We start from the raw sequence: 26769 nt of genomic DNA, 5'->3' as shown, positions 1-26769 counted from the left end.
TTTACTGACTACTAACACAGCTTGCCTAGATCAAGCATAGTAGTTCATCAATTAATGTAGCATAATCTGTCAATTAAAAACATAATACAAAATTAACTTAGAGTGGAAGATAAGGTGATAGATAATTAACTGATACAGGTTTGGTTGTGGTCAATGAATGTACAGATGTAGGATCTTAATTTGATCACCCTGTTGCAGGAGAACTTTCCTGCAATACAGGAAATGTACAACTTGTAGTGTATTTGAGGTTTAAAAAGGCTTCTGAAGATTGTAATTTACACTTTGAAATTTCAGACTTGATTTTCCCATACGAAAAATGTATCAAGCCCTACAAAAAATTACATTAATCATAATCCACATAATAATTAACATTTCCTGTTGCTGCATGATCCTTTTCCTGTTGTAGCAAACAGCCTCAAATTAACAACCTACATCTGTAGGATGAGCAGAAATGATTTTTATTATTGATAATGCCCATATTCAATAGCCTACAAGTATTTGCCACCATCTAGTGATCATTGTAATACAAGGCATGATCTTGCGTTAGTATTGAGTTGAACTATACTGAACCAAAATATAAACGCAACATACAAGAGATTTAGTTACAGTTCATATAAGGAAATCAGTCAATTGAAATGAATTCATTAAGCCCTAATCTATGGATATCACATGATTGGGCAGGGGAGCAGCCATGGGTGGGCTTGGGAGGCATAGGCCAACCCACTTGTGAGCCAGGCCCAGCCAATCAGAATTAGTTTTTCCCCACAAAAGGGCTTTATTATAGATAGAAATACAACTCAAACGATCCCGCAGGTGAAGAAGCCAGATGTGGAGGTCCCGGGCTGGCGTGGCTAAACATGGTCTGCAGTTGTGAGGCCGGTTGGACGTACTGCCAAATTCTCTAAAATGACGTTGGAGGCAGCTTATGGTAGAGAAATGAACATTGCATTATCTGGCAACAGCTCTAGTGGACATTCCTGCAGTCAGCATGCCAATTGCACGCTCCCTCAAAACTTGCGCTGTGTGACAAAACTGCACATTTTAGAGTGACCTTTTATTGTCCCCAGCACAAGGTGCACCTGTGTAATGATTATGCTGTTTAATCTGCTTTTTGACATGACACACCTGTCAGGAGGATGGATTATCTTGGGAAAGGAGAAATGCTCACTAATAGGGATGAAAACTAATTTATGTACAAAATTTGAGATAAATAAGCTTTTTGTACATATGGAAAATGTTGGGATCTTTTATTTCAACTCAGGGAACATAGGACCAACACCTGACATGTTGCGTTTCTATTTTTGTTCAGTTTATTTGACATGATAATCCATGACAATCCATGACAACCATATTATATTTTCTGTAAAAATCATATTTTTTATAATCATATCAGGATTTAATATGCAATTTAATATGTCGGCCTAATTTCATTTTTGTAATCTATTAGACATTGATGAATTATGGAGGAAAGAATTCCATATTGAAGTCAAGAGTATGTTAAGTAGTTTCAAGTTCTTACCAAACGATATCTAATCAAATCATTGTTGACCTTGTTAACTCTAACGACATAACTTGGCTCCGATTGGCCAGTGCTAGACATGTGACGTACTTGGGCAGAGTTTGGTCTTGCGTAGTTTCTGAAAACTGTTACTTTGTTGCGCTGGTAAGGAACCTCTCCAACAGGTACGACTTCAATATTCGACTAGACAGTAATCTTCTTGAACATGCAAAAGTTGAGGATAGGCTATCTATCACAATCTATCATAATTGATCGAACAAATGTTTATTAGTATGTAATGTGCAGGGCTTTCAATTCTGTAATTCGCCCTCACTTTCCATATTGTGTTATTTGAAACATCGAAAGCTGGCATTTAACATGAGATTCATATTACATTCAAATGAGAATGTAGGAGTGTTGCACATATTCCTTCGTTTATTTGAACCACATTTGTAATAGTATTTGTTAGTTGTGGTTTAAATGACCTTTGTCAAGACATTGGCTCATCTTGCAGTTGATTATTTACAAAGAGCAATTGTACAAGATAGCCTATAGTGTACTTTGAAACCGGTGTTGTGCCGGAAATCAACCGCTTGCCAGAATCCCCCCCCATTTCTAATTTCCTTAATTTTGTGAGAGTCAAATACTTTCTGTGGCACACATCAGAGTCAAATACTTTCTATAAAACAAACTTTACGTCAGGATAGGCAACCGAAATTAATCATTACTGTATCTGTGTTATATTAAACAGGGAGTAAAATGTTGGCAAGCAATAAACATTCCAGGGCGGCACATTGCCGGGGATGGCACGGGGCGCCCCCGGGTGTGAGCGGGCGCTGAAGGAGAGGAGGTTCGACCAGGTCGCCATACAAGCCAGAACCGCCACATACACTTGAAACAAATAGCCTAAATGAAAATTGCAGACAAAAATGCTTTCTGCTACTAAGATCAGTGAAATGTAGGCTAAACTGACAACGGAGTGAAGAGCAGAAATCTAAATTAGCAAGCAAGTCGCAGCAATGAAGAAGGGGGGGGTTCTGGCAGGGGGGAGATTTTAGCCACAACACCGGCATTAATAACCATTAATAACTGTCCAATGCTCTGTTCAACCCTGTCTCTGTCATTCCATGCGCTTCAATGAACTCTCCCTGAATGTGGTTGATCTTCAAAGTATTTTCCTGATTATCTTATAGCTACAATAATGTTATTACTATAAGCTACTGTTATAAGATGCATATTAGTGAGGAACTGTAAAAGGCAGACGCTATCATCCCGCTTGATTTATGTCTAACCTCATATTGTGTAATGTGCGTATTTCTGTAACTTCCCGTGATGACCCTGGCACTTTGTTTGGTATACTGAGGAATGGGGGGTGGAGTTGGGTAGATGTGACTAGGGCTGTGGCGGTCACGAAATTTCGTCAGCCAGTGATTGTTAAGCAAATAACTATTGGTCTCACCATAATTGACCATTAATTAAACATAAACACATTTACCATCTCCTGGCTTCCATACCATTATAAAAAGCCTAATCAATCCATGTTATATAGCCAGTGGTGGAAAAAGTACCCAAATGTCATACTTGAGTAAAAGTAAAGATACGTTACCTTAATAGAAAATGACCCAAGTAAAAGACAAAGTCATCCATAAAATCCTACTTGAGTAAAAGTATACTTAAATATACTTAAGTATCAAAAGTAAATGTAATTGCTAAAATATATTTAAGTATGAAAATTAAAAGTATAAATAATTTCAAATTCCTTACATTAAGCAAACCAGATGGCACGATTTTCTTGTTTTTAAAAATTTACGGATAGGGGCACACTCCAACACTCAGAAATAATTTAGAAACAAAGCATTTGTGTTTAGTGAGTCCTCCAGATCAGATGCAGTAGGGATGACCAGGTATTTTCTCTTTAAGTGCGTGAATTAGACCATTTTCCTGTCCTGGCAGGAAAAGGGGGAGGCTTGCAAGCCGAAGAACACCATCCCAACCGTGAAGCATGGGGGTGGCAGTATCATGTTGTGGGGGTGCTTTGCTGCAGGAGGGACTGGTGCACTTCACAAAATAGATGGCATCATGAGGGAGTAAAATTATGTGGATATATTGAAGCAACATCTCAAGACATCAGTCAGGAAGTTAAAGCTTGGTCGCAAATAGGTCTTCCAAATCGACAATGACCCCAAGCATACTTCCAAAGTTGTGGCAAAATGGCTTAACCTCTCTGGGATATGTGGAACGCTAGCGTCCCACCGGCCAACATCCAGTGAAATGCAGAGCGCCAAATTCAAATAAATTACTATAAAAATTTAACTTTCATGAAATCACACATGCAATACACCAAATTAAAGCTACATTTGTTGTGAATCCAGCCGACATGTCAGATTTCAAAAAGGCTTTACGGCGAAAGCAAACGATGCTATTATCTGAGGACAGCACCCCAGTAAACAAACACAGACAATCCTATTTCAACCCTCCAGGCGCAACACAAAAGGCAGAAATAAAGATATAATTCATGCCTTACCCTTGATGAGCTTCTTCTGTTGGCACTCCAATATGTCCCATAAACATTACAAATGGTCCTTTTGTTCGATTAATTACGTCGATATATATCCAAAATGTCCATTTATTTGGCGCGTTTAATCGAGTAAAACACCGGTTCCAATTTGCGCAACGTGACTACAAAATATCTCATAAGTTACCTGTAAGCTTTGTCCAAACATTTCAAACTACTTTTGTAATACAACTTTAGGTATTGTTTTACGTAAATAATCAATCAAAGTTAAGACGGGATGATCTGTGTTCAATACCGGAGGAAAACAAATTGTAGCTAGCTTTCAAGTCACGTGCCTCTAACAAAGAGTACACTTCCCTCGAGCCTCATTCTGAACAGTGCTAGTTCGTCACTTCTCAAAGGAAAAACCTCAACCAATTTCTAAAGACTGTTGACATCTAGTGGAAGCGATAGGAACTACAAGAAGGTCCCTTAGACATCTAGATTCCCAATGAAAACCCATTGACAAGAGAGTGACCTCAAAAATAATAATTCTGAATGGTTTGTCCTCGGGGTTTCGCCTGCCAAATAAGTTCTGTTATACTCACAGACATGATTCAAACAGTTTTAGAAACTTCAGAGTGTTTTCTATCCGAATCTACTAATAATATGCATATCTTAGCTTCTGGGCCTGAGTAGCAGGCAGTTTACTTTGGACACGCTTTCCATTCGGACGTGAAAATACTGCCACCTATCCCAGAGAAGTTAAGGACAACAAAGTCAAGGAATTGGAGTGGTCATCACAAAACCCTGACCTCAATCCTATAGAAAATTTGTGGGCAGAACTGAAAAAGCGTGTGCAAGTAAGGAGGCCTACAAACCCGACTCAGTTACACCAACTCTGTCAGGAGGAAGGGGCCAAAATTTACCCAACTTATTGTGAGAAAATTGTGGAAGGCTACCCGAAACGTTTGACCTAAATTAAACAATTTAAAGTCAATGCTACTAAATACTAATTGAGTGTATGTAAACTTCTGACCCACTGGGAATGTGATGAAAGAAATAAAAGCTGTAATAAAAGCTGTAATAAATAAATACATTCTCTCTACTATTATTCTGACATTTCACATTCTTAAAATAAAGTGATGATCCTAACTGACCTAAGACAGGGACATTTTACTCAGATTAAATGTCTGGAATTGTGAAAAAGGTGGTGTATAAGGTGTATGTAAACTTCCGAATTCAAATGTACATTTGTCTTATTTTATTGAGTTTGTCCATAAGGCCTATGTTTTGTCCATTTGCCATATATGATCATAGGAAGTCGGCTTCCGAACCCAAAAGTCAGTGAACCATGTGCAAATCAAATCAAATCAAATCAAATTTTATTAGTCACATACACATGGTTAGCAGATGTTAATGCGAGTGTAGCGAAATGCTTGTGCTTCTAGTTCCGACAATGCAGTAATAACAACAAGTAATCTAACCTAACAATTCCACAACTACTACCTTATACACGCAAGTGTAAAGGGATAAAGAATATGTACATAAAGATATATGAATGAGTGATGGTACAGAACGGCATAGGCAAGATGCAGTAGATGGTATAGAGTACGGTATATACATATGAGATGGGTACTGTAGGGTATGTAAACATAAAGTGGCATAGTTTAAAGTGGCTAGTGGTACATGTATTACATAAAGATGGCAAGATGCAGTAGATGATATAGAGTACAGTATATACATATACATATGAGATGGGTAATGTAGGGTATGTAAACATTATATTAAGTGGCATTGTTTAAAGTGGCTAGTGGTACATTTTTACATAATTTCCATCAATTCCCATTTTTAAAGTGGCTGGAGTTGAGTCAGTATGTTGGCAGCGGCCGCTAAATGTTAGTGGTGGCTGTTTAACAGTCTGATGGCCTTGAGATAGAAGCTGTTTTTCAGTCTCTCGGTCCCTGCTTTGATGCACCTGTACTGACCTCGCCTTCTGGATGATAGCGGGGTGAACAGGCAGTGGCTTGGGTGGTTGTTGTCCTTGATGATCTTTATGGCCTTCCTGTGACATCGGGTGGTGTAGGTGTCCTGGAGGGCAGGTAGTTTGCCCCGGTGATGCGTTCTGCAGACCTCACTACCCTCTGGAGAGCCTTACGGTTGTGGGCGGAGCAGTTGCCGTACCAGGCGGTGATACAGCCCGACAGGATGCTCTCGATTGTGCATCTGTAGAAGTTTGTGAGTGCTTTTGGTGACAAGCCGAATTTCTTCAGCCTCCTGAGGTTGAAGAGGCGCTGCTGCGCCTTCTTCACAACGCTGTCTGTGTGGGTGGACCAATTCAGTTTGTCCGTGATGTGTACACCGAGGAACTTAAAACTTTCCACCTTCTCCACTACTGACCCGTCGATGTGGATAGGGGGGTGCTCCCTCTGCTGTTTCCTGAAGTCCACAATCATCTCCTTTGTTTTGTTGACGTTGAGTGTGAGGTTATTTTCCTGACACCACACTCCGAGGGCCCTCACCTCCTCCCTGTAGGCCGTCTCGTTGTTGTTGGTAATCAAGCCTACCACTGTAGTGTCATCCGCAAACTTGATGATTGAGTTGGAGGCGTGCATGGCCACGCAGTCGTGGGTGAACAGGGAGTACAGGAGAGGGCTCAGAACGCACCCTTGTGGGGCCCCAGTGTTGAGGATCAGCGGGGTGGAGATGTTGTTACCTACCCTCACCACCTGGGGGCGGCCCGTCAGGAAGTCCAGGACCCAGTTGCACAGGGCGGGGTCGAGACCCAGGGTCTCGAGCTTGATGACGAGTTTGGAGGGTACTATGGTGTTAAATGCTGACCTGTAGTCGATGAACAGCATTCTCACATAGGTATTCCTCTTGTCCAGATGGGTTAGGGCAGTGTGCAGTGTGGTTGCGATTGCGTCGTCTGTGGACCTATTGGGTCGGTAAGCAAATTGGAGTGGGTCTAGGGTGTCCGGTAGGGTGGAGGTGATATGGTCCTTGACTAGTCTCTCAAAGCACTTCATGATGACGGAAGTGAGTGCTACGGGGCGGTAGTCGTTTAGCTCAGTTACCTTAGCTTTCTTGGGAACAGGAACAATGGTGGCCCTCTTGAAGCATGTGGGAACAGCAGACTGGGATAAGGATTGATTGAATATGTCCGTAAACACACCAGCCAGCTGGTCTGCGCATGCTCTGAGGACGCGGCTGGGAATGCCGTCTGGGCCTGCAGCCTTGCGAGGGTTAACACGTTTAAATGTTTAAGGAGAGCCCGCAGGTTTTGGTAGCGGGCCGTGTCAGTGGCACTGTATTGTCCTCAAAGCGGGCAAAAAAGTTATTTAGCCTGTCTGGGAGCAAGACATCCTGGTCCGCGACGGGGCTGGTTTTCTTTTTGTAATCCGTGATAGACTGTAGACCCTGCCACATACCTCTTGTGTCTGAGCTGTTGAACTGCGACTCTATTTTGTCTCTGTACTGGGACTTAGCCTGTTTGATAGCCTTGCGGAGAGAATAGCTACACTGTGTGTATTCGGTCATGTTTCCGGTCACCTTGCCCTGGTTAAAAGCAGTGGTTCGCGCTTTCAGTTTCACGCGAATGCTGCCGTCAATCCACGGTTTCTGGTTTGGGAATGTTTTAATCGTTGCTGTGGGTACGACATCGTCAATGCACTTCCTAATGAACTCGCTCACCGAATCAGCATATTCTTCAATGTTGTTGTTGGACGCAATGCGGAACATATTCCAATCCGCGTGATCGAAGCAGTCTTGAAATGGCATATATAATGTCGAGATGGCCTATATACTGACCAAATTATATATATCACTATTTTAAGCCCTGAATCAACCTATAAGGTCTATTGGTCATGTTTGATCATAGAAAGTCATAGGAAGTCAGAATTTCTCATTGGTGTTGATTCAGCATGTCCATTTTGTAATGGGAAGTCCTTGGATATTGGCAATGGACACTGTCAACTTGCAGAAGAGCATGTTCACACTGACATTATAGCATATGTGTAATGGACACAGTTCATTCTCTCGTTGATGTTGATTTCAGCCCGTCCATTTGGTGATGATAAATCCCTCATTAAAAATTGTGTACAAATGTACACTGTCCACTTGCAATGTATTACAATGGGCATTTACCATCACGAATTGAACATGCTCTAATATACTGCTGAAAGGCCCCATTGTCTGGCTCGTGGAACTCGGGATGGCCTAGCAGCGATAGTGGTTCCACTCCATCGGTCGTTGGTGTTGATTTCAGCCTGTCCATTTGGTGATGGTAAATCCCTCATTAAATACATTAGAAATGTACACGGTCCATTTGCAATATAAAATGTACAATGCCAATATATTATACTGCCATCAAGTCAGCCATCAGTCAATAAGATATCATTCTGACACCAAACTTATACATACTGACACCAAACTCACTTTGTCCAAATCTTTTAGAAGCCAAATATCACATATTTCAGAGCCGGCCCACAATTCGTTGCTCCTTCTGTTAAAGCCACAAAAAAAACATAAAAACATAGTTACATTCGAGCTGTGGGTCCAGTTCTGACATTATGTGTAGGCCTAGCTGAGGTGACCATGAATCCTGAGTTTCGGATCTATAGGTCATTCGGAGCCCGAGCAGCGCCCTTAATTAGTGCTGAAAATGTACTTTTTCGGGCATTGCTACGTTATCCCTGAAAGAGCTATCGGACAGAAATGTGTAGGGTCCGTCTCTATGGGCCGAGGCGGTTTCAATGCACCTAGTCTTGTGATTCTGGGACTTTTCTAAATGTCGTCATTTTCGAATTGAATATATTGCAAATGGACGAGGCTGTTTCTCGGCCTGAGAACCTTCTAGAGCTACATAACTCACTGTGCACTACCGGCTTAAGCTCTAGAACAGGTTTATAAAGTTTCAGAGCTCTAGGTCTAGCGGTTCTTTGATGGTTCGAATGCCGGTAACTATTGCAGGCTCTTTGTGTCTGTAAGCCCCACACTGTGTCAGACCATGTTTGTTTTAGCATCATGAAATGGACGTTGTACGATAAGTTTATGTAAGTTTATGTACTTTGACGTGAAGTGGTCAAATTAGCGCTGTATTACCGTTTTCAACCTTTAATACCACAAAATGTGCATTAACTCAAGGATCGTTGTGGCCTCGACGCCGTCTTGTTTCTGGGCTAAAAGTACATTTGGCCACCACTGCTCACCGAGTTTCGTCTTTGAAGTCTTTTCCGTTTACGAGAAACGGCCATGTCCATTTGGTGATGAAATGTCCATTTGCAATATACAGCCAGTCGCCATCTAGTGGAATTTTCCAGTACAGGAGAACATTTTCTATATACATTTAAAAAATTTTTGCGGAAACCGAGTGTCCTGGAAACTTGATTTTTGGATTTCCCAGAAGACCGGGCCCCGGAGGGTGACCCGAGGCTGTCGGCCTATTTTAACATAACCCCTGCGGACGTCTAGTAAGGGACCGTCCATTTGCCGTATGGAAATCCTCATCGATCATATGGGAGATGCCGCAAGGGTCCCTTCATGTATGTTAGGTCCTGAGGCTATGCCAATTGGCTGTGGGCTACAGTAGTTCATTTAACAGACAAGATTTACTTATAATTCTGTGGCATTGTTTTATATTATGAAGAATACAATTGAACAAAGCTGAATAAAATATAAATATTTTTTCCAAATGATTTTACGGAGTGCGCCCATGTTGAGTGGTTAACAAAGAAATAGGTACTCCTATATGGTTAATTTAGAGTTATTAATCTAACTTTAGTTGTTCTACAAATGTTGGGCTATTTGTTTAGATTTTTAATACATGGTAAGGTTGCATGATGAGACTCTAATGATGATTTAAAAAAAGTCGCTTAAAAGGCATGAGCTCTGCTTTGTTTTTTACGCAGGCTGTACACACTCCAATAGTAACTCATTCCCAATATGACAAGCACTTGATAAGGCCTCGAATTTCACAGCGGCATCCCCTTTGTGACTGTAATGAACCCTAAAAAAATCCATGCCAAGAGTGCTGCGTTGTGCCCTACTCCCTGAGTGTGCTGCGCAATCTACGCTGCTCTCCGTCACGTGATCGGGTCTTTCTCACAGGCTACAAGTTAAGACAGACCCATCGGGGACGCAACTGCGTGCATCCTTATCCAATTCCGAAGGTGCATATTGAAGATTTTGGAAGAACTATCCACATTTACTTTTCATCAGCCAACAAGATGAGTAGGCCTAACGAACAGCAAAATCACTAGCTTATGTCTACTATCCCCCATAGTACAATAGTCGACTATTCAATTCTGTCCGAGAAATAAATATTCAAAACATAGTCTGGGACAGTTGTGGGATGCGATAGATCCCAAATTAATACAACCACTAGCATCTAAAAACCTGTTTTATGCAATGTGGCTGACACAACAGATCAGAACCTTTAGCTTAAAATATTGATAAACTAGAGATGACTTATTAAAAGGCTGTTTGTCTCATCCAGTCCTAGACATGTTCCTGTACCTCCTTGGGCTGGTGGTGTTTTACTACCTGTACCGCTGGTTCCGGGAGATCCCCAGAGTCCCAGACAAAGGAGACAAATATGTCTACATCACAGGGTGTGACTCAGGTTTCGGCAACCTACTGGCCAGACATCTGGACAAGCTGGGTTTCTGTGTGATCGCATCCTGCTTCACAGAGAAGGGAGAGGATGATCTGAGGAAGGCCTGTTCAGACAGATTCACCACCCTCCACCTGGATGTCAAAAAGAACGAGAGCGTCGACAAAGCAGCTGCTTTGATTAAAGACAAAGTTGGGGCTAGGGGTGAGTGTCAGTGTTTATATTGAAAAGCAAACAGTCCTATCATCATCATTTGTTTCAAGTTATACCAGTCAAATTATGCAATATTACCAGTTCAGTTGACATTCATGTTAGTGCCGGTATCTTTGTCCTTATGTCTTCTTCTTACCAAACACCTGTGAATATAATGGCTGTTCATAGAGCTACCTAATGACCTGTCACCTTCTAGGCCTGTGGGCTGTGGTGAACAACGCAGGTGTGGCCATCCCCTCGGCCCCCTGTGATTGGCTGACCATTGATGACTACAAGTCCATGCTGGACGTGAACCTGAACGGGGTCATCGCAGTCACCCTGAGTGTGCTGCCCCTCATCAAGAAGGCCAGAGGTCGTGTGGTCAACGTAGCCAGTGTGTTCGGCAGGATCAGTCCAGTCGGAGGACCTTACACCGTGTCTAAGTATGGAGTGGAGGCCTTCAATGACAGTCTCAGGTGAAACAAGAACATCATCCTATCCATGCCATATTTTTTATCAGTGGTTTCTTTATTATTATTTTTTACATATATTCAGTAATCTAGCAATGGTGAACCATAAGCAATACAACTTTGACTGTTTGACTTGATGAAACTATAAAAATCTGTAACATATCAGAAGTAAATTTGTAAACAGAAGTTTTGTTACCTTGTTTTTCAGGAGAAACATGGTACCTTTCGGAGTCAAAGTCCTCTGCATTGAGCCAGGCTTTTTCAAGACCACCGTGACTGACTCGATAGTCCTGGGGAAAAGCATCAAGCAGCTGTGGGAGAAGATGCCACAAGAAGTCAGAGATGATTATGGACCTGATTATTTGGACAAGGGTAAATATAAAAGTTTTATTTTCCTACATTCTGGAATGTATTAATTTACACAAGTGTTTTATTTATCCTATGCAAAATGTGGCCATTTTTTTATTCTGTCTGCCCACTGTGACATCCAGTCTTTCAAAGGATTTGATCTATTCAGAAAGCATTATTCACCCCGATGTTCTAGTGAAAGTGGCCATCTTGAATAGCTAAAGACAAACATGTAACATGGTTCCTAACCTTCCCTGTCCCTTCTAGTGGACGTGATGATGAGGGAGAAGCTTGCCAAGATGTCTGACGCTGACCTGATGAAGGTGGTGAGCTGTATGGAGCACGCTATCTCTGCAGTCCGTCCTCGCACCCGTTACTCGCCAGGGTGGGACGCCAAGCTCTTCTGGATCCCTATGTCCTACATGCCAACCGGGTTTGCCGACTGGCTACTGCTCAAGGAAGCCATCCTACCAGCCAAGGCTGTCAACTAAGGCTGACGCAAGATTGTCAGTGTTTATGCTGTCAGAATAAATACTTGATTGTGCTGTGCTACTGATTGTCTTTAATGAATATAACACTTTTGTACCCTACGGTCTGCAGGCCGAAATACAGTATGATGTAAGCTTAGCTAGAGACATTGTTTAACCTCTGACCCGTAACAAAAAATAAAAGCCATAATTGCTATTTGGTTCCACTTGTTTCCCCTCTTTTATTCATTGCATTCTCTATGCCATCATCAAATAGAGTGGATAACTGAAGACAGTTCACTCAGGCCTTTCATCATTGGGGAAAAAATTAAGTTACAGTTTACTTAAGGGAGTGACTCTACCATGGACACCAATTCAATCGCAGCTGGGTCTGGTCTACTTAATTCATTGACTTCCATTGAAACAGAACATTTGTGGGATGTCTCGCTTCCTCTTCCATCTCTGGCCAGTATGACATGGGCAGTGTTGGGTTAGTCTTTGAAAACTTTACAAGAGAAATGGGGATTAAGGTCAAGGTTTGACAGTCTTTGTCCTTGATGTGTTGATATTGGTATGTTGAAGGATAACCTGTAATAAGTGACCAAAAAGGAAGTTCACAAGATTTGAATCATTCAGATTCTCTCAACTTCACTGATATGAGCAGCTATGATTCAAATACCTCCACATTCACAACTTAAATATTAAATTCTATAACAATTGTAAATATTGGTAGGAGATAAGTACATCTATGAAATATTTACACCCTTTTATTTCGATCTTGCAGCCCATGTCAGATTTCTACCTTAAATACATACAGTACCAATCCAAACAAAAATTTTGACACCTACTCATTCAAGGGTTTTTCTTTATTTTTTACTATTTTCTACATTCTAGAATAATAGAGAAGACATCAAAACTATGAAATAACACATATGGAATAAGTTAGTAACCAAAAAAGTATTAAAGAAATCTAAATATATTTTATATTTGAGATTCTTCAAAGTAGCCAACCTTTGCCTTGATGACAGCTTTGCACACTCTTGGCATTCTCTCAACCAGCTTCATAAGGAATACTTTTCCAACAGTCTTTAAGGAGCTCCCACATATTCTGAGCACTTGTTGGCTGCTTTTCCTTCACTCTGTGGTTCAACTCATCCCAAACCATCTCAATTGGGTTGAGGTCGGGTGATTGTGGAGGCCAGGTCATCTGATGCAGCTTTCCATCACTCTCTTTGGTCAAACAGCCCTTACACAGCCTGGAAGTGTGTTTTGGGTCAATGTCCTTCTGAAAAAAAAAATGATAGTCCCACTAAGCACAAACCAGATGGGATGGTGTATCGCTGCAGAATGCTGTGGTAGCCATGCTGGTTAAGTGTGCCTTGAATTTTAAATAAATCACTGACCGTGTCACCAGCAAAGCACCCCCACACGTCTTCCATACTTCACGGTGGCTACCACACATGTGGAGATCATCCGTTCACCTACTTTGCATCTCACAAAGACACAGCAGTTGGAACCAAAAATCTCAAATGTGGACTCATCAGACCAAAGGACAGATTTCCACCGGTCTAATGTCCATTGGTTGTGTTTCTTGGCCCAAGCAAGTCTCTTATTAGTGTCCTTTTTGTAGTGGTTTCTTGGCAGCAATTCGACAATGAAGGCCTGATTCACAGTCTCCTCTGAACAGTTGATGTTGAGATGTGTCTGTTACTTGAAATTTGCGAAGCATTTATTTGGGCTGCAATTTCTAAGGCTGGTTACTCTAATGAACGTATCCTCTGCAGCAGAGGTAACTGGGTCTTCCTTTCCAGTGGTGGTCCTCACGAGAGTCAGTTTCAACATAGCGCTTGGTTTTTGCGACAACACTTGAAGAAAACGTAAAAGTTCTTGACATTTTCCAGATTGACTGCCCTTCATGTCTTAATGGACTGTCATTTTGCTTTGCTCATTTGAGCTGTTCCCTATTTGGTCTTATACCAAATATGGCAATCTTCTGTATACCACCCCTACCTTGTCACAACACAACTGATTGGCTCAAATGCATTGAAAGAAATTCCACAAATTAACATGGCACAACTGTTAATTGTAATGCATGCCAGGTAACTACCTCATGAAGCTGGTTGACAGAATGCCAATACTGTGCAAAGCAAAGGGTGGCTACTTTGAAGAATATCAAATAAAATATATTTTACATGAATCCTTATTATTTCATAGTTTGGTCACCATTATGCCACAATGTAGAAAATAGTAAAAATAAAAACCCTTGGTGTCCAAACTTGACTAGTACTAACACATGTCCACTTGACCATTTCTCTGCTCAGCAGGGCTATCGAGTTTCAACTTTGACCCTCCACCCAGTCAAAATGTATCTGCAGCAAAGAAAAGTTGTCTAGTATCAGAATACTGTCAGCTGTGGTAGGAATCTGGTTTGCATTTGTCAGTGCTGTCTAGTTTGTTGGGTCCTTTTGAAGACATCTATATCTTAAAGCTGCAACGTGTAACTTTGTGGTGACCCAACCAAGTTAATTATAACCTCCACCACTCATTGAAAGCAAGTCTAAAAAGCAGTAGCTCTTCTCCATTGTTATGCTTCCCATTCGTGTGAGGCTTTTATACACCAGCGTCAAACAATACTTTTTGGTTACTGAAAGAGGCGTCACGGCAGTTTAGATTGTACAATGATTCTCATCACAAATGAAATTAGGTGAACTACTAGCAAACAGGTAACGGCAGAGCGATTTCTGCATTTTGCAACTTAACATGACTGTCACATCTCAGCAGTAAGCTATACTTAAAACATTTTACAATTACTCTAGTTAGGTCTTATAAAAATGCATCACTGCACAAGGAATGACAAACTTTCCTCAACTTTAACAGCAGTTTTATTTAGTCACCCCTCAAAGCCTTTGAACCCCATCTAGTGGCTCAGTGCTGCAGGATTACATTTTACAACCAGTCTGACAGCACCCAGACAGGAATAGCATTGCAACAGTACAATGAAAAATGCCAAAACATACAAGAGACCAAACACAAATCTTTATTCCATCTTCTTTCACTGGAAAGATTAAATATAACTTTACAGGATGACAGGGAATTGTTGCATGTGACATTACAAATCAAGTGCTTCTTCTACACAACCATCAATTTCTTTGCTTCTCTCACTCCTCACAATTAAAGATGAACTTATGCGAGATCCTTCGCCATCTGTGCGGCCTTCTCAACCACCTCCTCGATGGGTCCGACCATGTAGAAAGCCTGCTCGGGCAGGGCATCGTACTCACCTGGAGGGAAAGAATGACCATACGCTCCAATCAGAATGTCACACCGACAACACCAAGGAAATTCATCAGTTTTAAAGGTATACGGACCGAAATGTTGCCACGAGCAGAACTGCAGATATTGCAATGAGCGAGATGCAAGACTATGCGCATGGATTCGATTGTTACGTGTGAGCCACGGCACCAAAACAGCCAAGTTTAACCTCATGCTTCAACGCTCTTAGTAGTTGCAGAAATTGACCTGCTAAGTTGTTAACTTCACGCATATACATCATATCGCAGAGTCCACCTTTAAAACCTAATCACAAGTACTACTTACCATTTAGAATGCTCTGGAAGCCACTGATGGTCTCCTTGAGTGGCACCAGCTTGCCCGCGTGACCGGTGAATACCTCCGCCACCTGGAAGGGCTGGGACAGGAAACGCTGGATCTTGCGGGCACGAGAGACAATCAGCTTGTCCTCCTCAGACAACTCATCCATACCCAGGATGGCAATGATATCCTGCAGGGACTTGTAGTCCTGAGGGGAGAGTTATAGGCATAATGTTAGGGGCAAGGTCGGTCATTCATCATTAGCTGTGTAGTGCCGCTTTCCATGTCTAGCTTGTGACGTGTGTAACAGTTACCTTTAAGCATTTTACACTATTGTAGCATGCAGCCAGCGCAATAACGTGTTGATTGTCCTATGTTGCTCTGCATGTGCTCATTGTCATGGGAATGGTTTTTAATAACCTGCCCAGGGTGTGCAGTTGAAAATTTGCCAGGTGGCTAAATCCAGCACTTTGCCCAAAACATTGATTAATGTGCACTGTCCCTGTAAAAATAAACTCAAAGGTCGGGGTGATTGGTACACTAGGAGGGCGTAAGACACTAACCTGGAGGATCTTCTGCACGCCACGCGCAACGTCATAGTGCTCAGCGCCGACAATGTTGGGGTCCATGATACGGGAGGTGGAATCCAGGGGATCCACAGCGGGGTAGATACCCAGCTCAGCGATGGCACGGGACAGCACAGTGGTGGCGTCCAAGTGAGCGAAGGTGGTGGCAGGGGCGGGATCAGTCAAATCATCAGCCGGCACATAGATGGCCTTAGAGAAACAAGGTTGTTACATTCACAGGCAGCGTTTCAGTCTTGAAGCCATGTCAGACTTGGGTGCTACAGATTGCCATGTTAGCATGGTCCTCCAACAGGCCTATGCTGCTTGAACTCCAGCTTACCTGCACAGAGGTGATGGAACCCTTCTTGGTGGTGGTGATTCTTTCCTGCATGGTACCCATGTCAGTGGCAAGGGTGGGCTGGTAACCCACAGCGGAGGGGATACGACCCAGCAGGGCAGACACCTCGGAGCCAGCCTGGGTGAAGCGGAAGATGTTATCGATGAAGAGCAGCACATCCTGACCCTCCTGGTCACGGAAATACTCAGCCACAGTCAGACCAGTCAGAGCCACACGGGCACGGGCGCCTGGGGGCTCGTTCATTTGTCCGTACACCAGAGCCACCTAGGGGTTTGGAGGAGAGGGCACCATTAGAAAACACATCTAGGTCAAACCATAATAGAAACTAGAGGGGAAAGGCTGATGTGAACATCAAGTCACCTTTCCAGACTGGTGATATGCTACAATGTAACTTTTTGGGTGACAATTCATTGAAATGTGAGTAAGAGACCAGTCATTTTCATTGAAAGCCAGTCTAAGAAGCAGTAGATATGATCTATTTGCTCCATTTCTATGCTTTAAGTTTCTGCATCTTACTTTGATACACCAACTTCAAACAGCTGAAAATGTTTTCGTTATGGAAAATATATTTCATAGCGGTTTAGATGGCACCATGATTCTCCATGCTATTTTGTCACAAACTGAAATTAGACTGACTACTCGAATTTAGAGCCAGGAAACAGAGTGATTTCTGCATATTGCACCTTCAATTTTGACATTTAACAGTGGGTTGTCTTTCCTGTGACTGACACTAAAATGCCATCAGTCTGCATAAGACTCCCATAGGAATCCAGGCCAGGAGACTGCTAAGTTATATGGAATTGTTTTATGGTCATGCCACAGACCATTTGATTTTGAATTGTAACTCCTTGAAGTATAAAAAAATATATATTACAAGAGATGAAAAATGTTGGCCTTATTGCTGTTAGGTTATACAAACGCATTGAAAACAGATTGTTTAGTTTTCAGGACTGTCTCCATATATACACTACCATAACTGTATTTGACTGGTATCAGGGGACCTTCAGATGAGTCTTGAGGCCACCCTAGAGCAAAACAAGTACTTGTTTGTGAGAGTCTCACCCTTAGGAGGGGTCGTACTAGTGCGTAGCCCAAACTGTTTCGACAGTTAGCAGATCTGCTGTACCAACTTCAGACAAGTCCCAAAACACTTGTGGGGGGGGTCAGAGCAAAACCAGTGTTCATTAGTCTCATCTTTCCATAGAGGGGTCATAATAGTATGTAGGCCAAACCAATCGGGACACTACAGACGATTGTGAGAATACCGATTTTCAGGATGGCTCATGGTCTGACAAACACCGCTCTAGCTTTGTCACCCTTCACTGCAGTTGCAGAAGTATTACATAGGCAGATTGATTCATCTAATGCAAAAAAAACTGATTCATCTAATGCAAAAAAAACTGATCTCTAGCTTAAACAGACAGATTATGGGGATTTTAAATGCCAATTAGATTCCCATGTGGGAGTTGACCTTCAGGCTTAAAAAAAAAAAATATTCACTTAATCTTAAGGGTTAAATAGAGGCACCTGCTTATGACTACCAAATGTGGCCAGTTGTTCACCTTGGAGGTGTCATCCTTCAGGTTGATGACACCCGACTCAATCATCTCATGGTACAAGTCATTTCCCTCACGGGTACGCTCTCCCACTCCGGCAAACACAGAGTAACCACCATGGGCCTTGGCCACATTGTTAATCAGCTCCATGATCAACACAGTCTTGCCCACACCAGCACCACCGAACAGACCTATAGAAAAAGGCACAATTTTCTTTCATTAAACATTATCTAAATATTTGCAAAAATGTGAAACAATGATGTCAGTTGTCCCACATACCAATTTTGCCTCCCTTGGCGTAGGGAGCCAGCAAATCTACCACCTTGATTCCAGTTACCAGAATCTCCTGCTCCACACTCATGTCAGTGAACTCTGGGGCCTCAGCATGGATGGCGGCAGTCCTAAAAATAAAAAATGAAGATTAGAGACAATACTTGAATTGAACAAGCAATTTCCAATTGCTTATCATTCAACCAGACTCGAGACCATTCTTTGAATAATGCATAAAAATAAAATATTGATTTACTTAAATGTTGCGATTGCATTTTCTAAACCCATTAGGAATTCGCTGATAGACAAAGTGCTTACTGCTTGGTGGAGATTGGTCCCCTCTCATCAATGGGCTCTCCAATGACATTCATGATTCTGCCTAGGGTCTCGGGACCCACTGGGATTCTGATGGGATCGCCAGTGTCCACAACCTTCTGTCCACGGACAAGACCTTCTGTACCATCCATGGCAATGGTACGCACAGTGTTCTCACCTGAAAGTCGACAACTTATTGGGGTGCAATTCAAATCAAATCTGAGCTGGACGTTACTGATTATGCAATGCAGGTACAACGCCTTTGCAAAACGATGGCTGCATTTACACAATTAGGATATTTTGCCCAATTATTAGCAAAAGGGCCAATCTGATTGTTCAAACGACCAGGAAAAATATATGAATTAGGCTGCCTTTAAATATAGGCTAAATTACTTACCAAGATGCTGTGCCACCTCCAGGACTAGCCTGGACTCACGCCCAGCGACTTCCAGGGCATTGAGGATGGGTGGGAGGCCCTCATCGAACTGGACGTCGACGACGGCACCGATGACTGCTACGATCCTGCCATGGGCAAAGGCGGCAGCAGCAGCAGGTGCAGAGTAGTCTCTGCCTGTAAAAGTAAACCAATGTAAGCATGCATTGACCCAGAACCACATGACCTTGCAGTGAATGAACCATCAATAACACGCAGTGATGTCTGCTGACCATTGCCAAACTAGCCTACAAAATGCAGAGATATACATTTAATAATATCACCTGTGTTGCTAGCTATGTGCGCAAGAGCAAAGAACCAGACTCAATGTCAAGTATTTTCGGCCATGTTGAGTAAGATAATTATTTACAGCTCAGCCATTAAAGTAATCAACTAACGTCAGCTAGTTACCAAATTCATAGAAAACAACAAATGTCTAGGCAACCAAGTAACGTTACGCTAAGGTGACAGTTATACTTCTGCAACTTGGCCTAATCAGTTAACTAACGTTAGCTAGGTGACAGATGGATAGCATGCTAGCTACGTTAGCCAGACAACGTATGACGAAAACAAATTGGCAAATTGATACCTAGTTAAAGCTAAACATTTAGAAATTAAATTCTACTCCAACGTCTATTTGACTAGTTAACTGGCATTGAATGACTGTCATTAAAGCTAGTTAGCCAGCCACAGTGTGCACTCGCTAGCGCGAGCCTCCAAACCTCATGTCATACTAAGGTCATTTCTATTTGCACACAAATCATGCCACGCAGCTATATGTACTTGGGTCACATAGGACTACAGCAATTAAATTGAATACATTACATAAGTTTCACGCTCAATATTAAATCAGTAGACGAAATTATAGATTTTTTAAAAAGGTGAGGCCTGCTACACTGAAGGAAGCCAGCTTGTTGCTTTAGGCTAACGTTAACTAGCAGTTAGCCTAATACCAGGTCCGCTCCGAACTGCGTTTTTTCCAATGAATTAGTTACCCCTGCAAAATTAAATGTGCTTGCAGAACTTACGTCCAAGGACAGATGGCGATCCAACAAGGGCCTTCAGGGGCTGGACCCCAGGCTTAAGTGCCTGGAGAGCCCCGGTGCAGCAGCGTCCCACAGCTCCTAACATTGTCAAAATGGCTGAAGGTGGAAAGAGACGAAACGACTTGTGCCTTTATAATGAATGAATGTGATCTGAACTGAGCGTGCGCGCAACGTCAGGGACAAACTGAGCAGGCGCACTTCGTGACATCCGTCCAGCTGATTAGTATTGCATTGATATGACTGTCATAAGCTACTACTATACAATACATAGTGATTGTCTTTCAAACGTTACAAATGATTTATCATGTCAATGCAGCAAGAATAATCATACACAGTGTTCTAACAACCCAGACAACAGATACAAACTCAAGGTCACTACAGAATAGAGATACTACATGGGAGAACACTGAGGATTCTGGAAGGATCTGGTGTAAATTATGTTTAACCAATAACAATCAGTCTGGAGTCGTGTGTGTGTGTGTGTGTGTGTGTGTGTGTGTGTGTGTAGCATGTGAAGAGGGCACAACAACACATTTTCCCCCTCAGGAGACTGAAAAGATTTGGCATGGGTCTCCAGATTTGGCATGGGTCCCCAGAAAGTTCTACAGCTGCACCCTCACGAGCATCCTGACCAGTTGCATCACCGCCTGGTATAGCAACTGCTCGGCATCTGAACGTAAGGCGCTACAGAGGGTAGTGCATACGGCCCAGTATATCACTGGGGCCAAGCTTCCTGCCATCCAGGACCTGTATGCTAGGAGGTGTCAGAAGAAAGACCCAAAAATTGTCATAGACTGTTTTCTCTGCTACCACACAGCAAGCAGTACCGGAGCGCCAAGCATAGGACCAAAATGCTCCTTAACAGCTTCTACCCCCAAGCCATAAGACTGCTGAACAATTAATCAAATGGCCACCGGACTATTTACATTGACCCCCCACCCCTCTGCTGCTACTCACTGTTTATTATCTATGCACAGTCACTTCACCCCTACCTACAGTCGTGGCCAAAAGTTTTGAGAATGACACAAATATTAATTTTCACAAAGTTTGCTGATTCAGTGTCTTTAGATATTTTTTGTCAGATGTTACTGTGGAATACTGAAGTATAATTAGAAGCATTTCATAATTGTCAAAAGCTTTTATTGACAATTACATGAAGTTGATGCAAAGAGTCAATATTTGCAGTGTTGACCCTTCTTTTTCAAGATCTCTGCAATCCGCCCTGGCATGCTGTCAATTAACTTCTGGGCCACATCCTGACTGATGGCAGCCCATTCTTGCATAATCAACGTTTGGCGTTTGTCAGAATTTGGGGGGTTTTCTTTGTCCACCCGCCTCTTGAGGATTGACCACAAGTTCTCAATGCGATTAAGGTCTGGGGAGTTTCCTGGCCATGGACCCAAAATATGGATGTTTTGTTCCCAGAGCCACTTAGTTATCACTTTTGCCTTATAGCAAGGAGCTCCATCATGCTGGAAAAGGCATTGTTGGTCACCAAACTGTTCCTGGATGGTTGGGAGAAGTTGCTCTCGGAGGATGTGTTGGTATCATTCTTTATTCATGGCTGTGTTCTCAGGCAAAATTGTGAGTGAGCCCACTCCCTTGGCTGAGAAGCAACCCCACACATGAATGGTTTCAGGATGCTTTACTGTTGGCATGACACAGGACTGATGGTAGTGCTCACCTTGTCTTCTCCGGACCAGCTTTTTTACAGATGCCCCAAAACAACGGAAAGGGGATTCATCAGAGAAAATGACTTTACCCCAGTCCTCAGCAGTCCAAGCCCTGTACCTTTTGCAGAATATCAGTCTCTCCCTGATATTTTTCCTGGAGAGAAGTGGCTTCTTTGCTGCCCTTCTTGACACCAGGCCATCCTCCAAAAGTCTTCGCCTCACTGTGTGTGCAGATACACTCACACCTGCCTGCTGCCATTCCTGAGCAAGCTCTGTACTGGTGGTGCCCCGATCCCACAAGGAAATCAGCTTTAGGAGACGGTCCTGGCGCTTCCTGGACTTTCTTGGGCGCCCTGAAGCCTTCTTCACAACAACTGAACCACTCTCCTTGAAGTTCTTGATGATCCGATAAATGGTTGATTTAGGTGCAGTCTTACTGGCAGCAATATCCTTGCCTGTGAAGCCCTTATAGTGCAAAGCAATGATGACGGCATGTAACCATGGTTGACAGAGGAAGAACAATTATTCCAAGCACCACCCTCCTTTTGAAGCTTCCAGTCTATTATTCGAACTCAATCAGCATGACAGAGTGATCTCCAGCCTTGTCCTCATCAACACTCACACCTGTGTTAACGAGAGAATCACTGACATGATGTCAGCTGGTCCTTTTGTGGCAGGGCTGAAATACAGTGGACATGTTTTTGGGGGATTCAGTTCATTTGCATGGCAAAGAGGGACTTTGCAATTAATTGCAATTCATCTGATCACTCTTCATAACATTCTGGAGTATATGCAAATTGCCATCATACAAACTGATGCAGCAGACTTTGTGAAAATTAATATTTGTGTCATTCTCAACTTTTGGCTACGACTGTACATGTCCAAATTATTATATTGTGTTACTTTTTATTATTTTTAACTTTAGTTTATTTGGTAAATATTTTCTTAGCTCTTTCTTGAACTGCACTGTTGGTTAAGGGCTTGTATGTCACGTCCGTCGTAGTGAGGAGACCAAAGCGCAGCGTGATGTGAATACATCTTCATTAATGACAATGAAGAACAATAAACAAACTAATACAAAATAACAAAAGTGAAGCTAAATATAACAAGTGCAGACATGCAACATCACACAGACAATCACTCACAAACCAAACTGGCAAATGGCAACCTAAATAGGATCCCCAATCAGAGACAACGATAAACAGCTGCCTCTGATTGGGAACCAATCTAGGCCACCATAGACCTACATATGCCTAGACTAACCACACACCCCTAGACATACCCAAAACCCTAGACAAGACAAAAACACACATACCACCCTCGTCACACCCTGACCTAAACAAAATAATAAAGAAAACAAAGATAACTAAGGTCAGGGAGTGACATTGTAAGTAATAATTTCACGGTAAAGTCTACACATGTTATATTCGGGCGCATTTAATAAAGTTTGATTTGATTTGAGTCTGCATAATGCAGCAAGTGAATATTCATTTTCCCAAAACACAGCAACACACACATACACAGCTCCACACCCCAGACTGTGTTGAGAACACATACACTGTGCACAAGTTAAATTTCAGCACATACACTGTCTTTCCACTAGAGTGTGGGTCTGCACTAGAAATGTTGGTGCTTCCTTTCCATCCTTATCCTTGGCAGGTAGCCTAGTGGTTAGAGCTTTGGGCCAGTAACCGAAAGGTTGCTGGATTGAATCCCTGAGCTGACAAGGTAAAAATCTGTCATCTTGCCCCTGAACAAGGCATTTAACCCACTGTTCCCCGGTAGGCCATCGTTGTAAATAAGAATTTGTTTTTAGCTGACTTGCCTAGTTAAATGAAGGTGCTGACCTGTTTGCACACTCTACAACCACTGTGATTATTATTACTTGACCCTGATGGTCATCTATGAACGTTTGAACATCTTGGCCATGTACTGTTATAATCGCCACCCGGTACAGCCAGAAAAGGACTGGCCACCCCTCAGAGCCTGGTTCCTCTCTAGATTTCTTCCTAGGTTCCTGCCATTCTAGGGAGTTTTTCCTAGCCATCGTGCTTCTACATCTGCATTGCTTGCTGTTTGGGGTTTCTGTATAGCACTTTGTGACATTGTCTGATGTAAAAAGGACTTTATAAATACATTTGATTGATTGAATGACATTTTAAAAAATAATTTAAAATCCTCTCTTTATTGTTGCAATGTGGAATTAAGTGTGATTGTGAATGCTACCACTCAGTGTTAGAATTCCAGTATAGAATAGCTGGAATATCCTCTGTTATGGAAAGTGAAGAAGGCTACATGCCAACTGTGAAGGAGAGCCTTCCCTATGGACTACATTACTATTTTTTTTATATATAGATTAAAATAGTTTGACATTTTTAAACTGTAGATTATTGTGATGCAATGTTATTTATTTTCTGTATCTATTTATAATTAATTTAATCCATAACCTGCACTTTCTATCATCTCCAAACATTTCCTATTAAATTCCATTGCTCATTGTATTGCCTCATTTGTGGGAGTGGCTAATCGGCACAGGAGCCTGCAATGTTTAATCGGGCCTGTGTTATCTTGAAAAGGTGTTTACTGACATGGAAGAGCCATTGGTTTTAGACACCAGCCATGTGCGTTTACGTTGTAAGTCTGCATTTTTAAAATTAGTACTTTTATTATTTCTCAGTTCCTCTTTTAAGCCTTTTACATGACAAGGTTGTCACAACAACTTCCAAAATAAACATTCTTCTGTCCTTAAATACGAAAATGGATGAATGTTACGGAAGTACTGTGGTAATGATTTTCATGCCCCTGTCTCCTCAGGCTTTGTCTACACATGAGTCAGGGCTTTTCAACATTCTTAAGATGGTTTTGTCTGATTAAGAAAGACATACACACTCTATACCTCAGTTCGTCGGGACATGGGGACTCTACAAGAAGTCGAAAGCGTTCCACAGGGATGCTGGCCCATGTTGACGCCAATATTTCCCACAGTTGTCACAAAATTGTCTGTTTGTCCTTTGGGTGGTGGACATTCTTGATATAGACGGGAAACTGTTGAGCGTGAAAAGTCCAGCAGAGTTGCAGTTCTTTACACAAACATGTGCGCCTGTTACCTACTACCATACTTTGTTCAAAGGCACTTCAATCTTTTGTTTTGCCCTTTCACCCTCTGAGTGGCACACATACACAATCCATGTCTCAACTGTCACAAGGCTTAAAAAGACTTATTTAAACTGTCTCCTCAACTTCATCTACACTGATTGAAGTGGATTTAACAGGTGACATCAAAAAGGGATCATAGCTTATCTGAATTCACCTGTCTGTCATTGAAAGAGCATGTGTTCATAATGTTTTGTACACTCAACGTAAATTATTTTCAGTGGCCTTGTGCTTTCTATGGGGCTGTCTATCTGGTATTTGGTATATCTGGTATCTATAAACTGATAATTAACCATTTGTAACCCTTTATAAATCATTTTCAGTATACCTGAAAGTGTTACTGAAACAAACACAGATACTTAGTTTCATAAGTACGTATAGGATCAGAAGACAGACATTGGACTAGATTGGATGCTACAACATCCAACTTTCCCTGTCAACTACAATTTATGTTTTCATATGTTTGCCACACCTCTCTGGAAATCCTTCACTGGCTGTTTCATGCTCTTCTTCACATCAATGTCCGTGGCGGTTTCAGCCGAAACCTCGGCCATTCATCATAATGAAAGCAGCTTGTACTGCGATTCATGACAGTCCGTGACATGACCACTTTGACGAAAGACGATCTACAAGAGACCTTTGACCTTGTTGGTTAGTGCTATCCGGGATCCTTGGGACATCCCTACACTAAGTCCTAACCTGCTAGGAAATCAAAAAGAACGCCAACTCTGTACAGATTGCAAGCACATTGCGAATTACATTAAGTGTGTGTTGAGAATGTACAGAGATGCTTTAGATTAACCACCTGGCTGCTCAACTTAATGTCAAAATCATGTCATCAGTTATCAGGAAAAGGTGAATTGATGTCCTTGCCAAACCCCTTTTCAATGTACTGTACAGGTGTACATGCACCACACGATATGTACATCCCACTGGGAAAAGACGTCAGAAAGACGTCAACCTTGTCATCAAGCATGAATTCAACTTGAAATGAACCAAACCGTGAAACATTATAGTTGATCGATGGTTGAATTGAACTGAGCAGAGATCATTTTGGGCTAATCAGCACCATATAATAAGCGTCAGCGAGATCCACACCATGTTTTATTTGTCTCACCATGAAAGGGGGAGGTATCTGAACCAGATTTGAGCAGGACTATTTCTCACAATGGCATTTTTGAGTGGCAGCTCACCTCTGATTGCATTCTGCCTCCAGGTTTGGAATACTGTGGGCTATAAAAAAAACACGCTGTCACCACCAAGTGCACTGGTGGAGCAGAGCTGCATGATTCTCTTTCTGGCGGCCAGAAGTCTGGCGGCCAGGGATATGGGTTTGGATTTTCACTACCTTTGCATGAGCTCTGTATTCCAGATTTGGTTTCACACAGTGGACTGAATCAAAAGTTTAAAAAAATATTTTCCTATTTAAAAATGACAAGGTGAACGGGGTATTGTGAACTGAAACTGGTTGTTGGAGTGCTAAATTCTCTGGAGGAGCAGCTACAGCTATTCTTTTAAATATTTTATAGTCTTGCCTCACCCCCTGCAGCTGCAGCCAAAGACTAGTGCCTTCACATGAATGTGAATCATGGCAAACTGTGCTAGCAAGGTGCGCTGCCTAGAGCCCTAGAAGTAAATCTATACCAGTCTCCTTCCGAAAAGCTCTGCTTTGTTCTGTGGGTGAGGCTTCCGGAAGCCATTATTCCCAGAATGAGACATCAGGTGA

The 26769-nt window shown here is 42.2% G+C and overlaps 2 protein-coding genes across 2 annotated transcripts; one reads left to right on the top strand and one right to left on the bottom strand.

Annotated features, from left to right (window-relative positions):
* The first annotated feature begins 1574 nt into the window (after positions 1 to 1574).
* LOC129840371 (retinol dehydrogenase 7-like) lies at positions 1575 to 12299 on the top strand. The gene is made up of 5 exons (XM_055908191.1): positions 1575 to 1683; positions 10489 to 10809; positions 11015 to 11273; positions 11476 to 11639; positions 11883 to 12299. The coding sequence occupies exons 2-5, from the start codon at positions 10497 to 10499 to the stop codon at positions 12104 to 12106; spliced, it is 960 nt and encodes a 319-aa protein (XP_055764166.1). The 5' UTR covers positions 1575 to 1683; positions 10489 to 10496; the 3' UTR covers positions 12107 to 12299.
* A 2797-nt stretch (positions 12300 to 15096) lies between these two features.
* On the bottom strand, positions 15097 to 20355 carry LOC129840369 (ATP synthase subunit beta, mitochondrial). Its single transcript, XM_055908187.1, has 9 exons — positions 20200 to 20355; positions 19136 to 19309; positions 18742 to 18916; positions 18433 to 18554; positions 18160 to 18344; positions 16580 to 16861; positions 16237 to 16449; positions 15680 to 15881; positions 15097 to 15363 (listed from the first exon to the last, which is right to left on the bottom strand). The coding sequence occupies exons 1-9, from the start codon at positions 20300 to 20302 to the stop codon at positions 15266 to 15268; spliced, it is 1554 nt and encodes a 517-aa protein (XP_055764162.1). The 5' UTR covers positions 20303 to 20355; the 3' UTR covers positions 15097 to 15265.
* Positions 20356 to 26769: the final 6414 nt, after the last annotated feature.

This window comes from Salvelinus fontinalis, chromosome 41 (assembly GCF_029448725.1).
Source record: "Salvelinus fontinalis isolate EN_2023a chromosome 41, ASM2944872v1, whole genome shotgun sequence".
Classification (NCBI taxonomy): Eukaryota; Metazoa; Chordata; class Actinopteri; order Salmoniformes; family Salmonidae; genus Salvelinus; species Salvelinus fontinalis.
Note: the sequence above shows the minus strand (reverse complement) of the source record. Positions and strands in the feature narration are given on the sequence as shown.

What these genes read in the sequence shown, in the direction of transcription:
- LOC129840371 (XM_055908191.1), top strand. Translation starts at nt 10,497, where the DNA reads ATGTTCCTGTACCTCCTTGGGCTGGTGGTGTTTTACTACCTGTACCGC. An exon ending in AGACAAAGTTGGGGCTAGGG is followed by an intron (nt 10,810 to 11,014) that starts GTGAGTGTCAGT and finishes GTCACCTTCTAG; the next exon opens with GCCTGTGGGCTGTGGTGAAC. An exon ending in GCCTTCAATGACAGTCTCAG is followed by an intron (nt 11,274 to 11,475) that starts GTGAAACAAGAA and finishes CTTGTTTTTCAG; the next exon opens with GAGAAACATGGTACCTTTCG.
- LOC129840369 (XM_055908187.1), bottom strand. Translation starts at nt 20,302, where the DNA reads ATGTTAGGAGCTGTGGGACGCTGCTGCACCGGGGCTCTCCAGGCACTT. An exon ending in GTTCCATCACCTCTGTGCAG is followed by an intron (nt 16,450 to 16,579) that starts GTAAGCTGGAGT and finishes TGTTTCTCTAAG; the next exon opens with GCCATCTATGTGCCGGCTGA. An exon ending in GCGTGCAGAAGATCCTCCAG is followed by an intron (nt 15,882 to 16,236) that starts GTTAGTGTCTTA and finishes CTCTCCCCTCAG; the next exon opens with GACTACAAGTCCCTGCAGGA.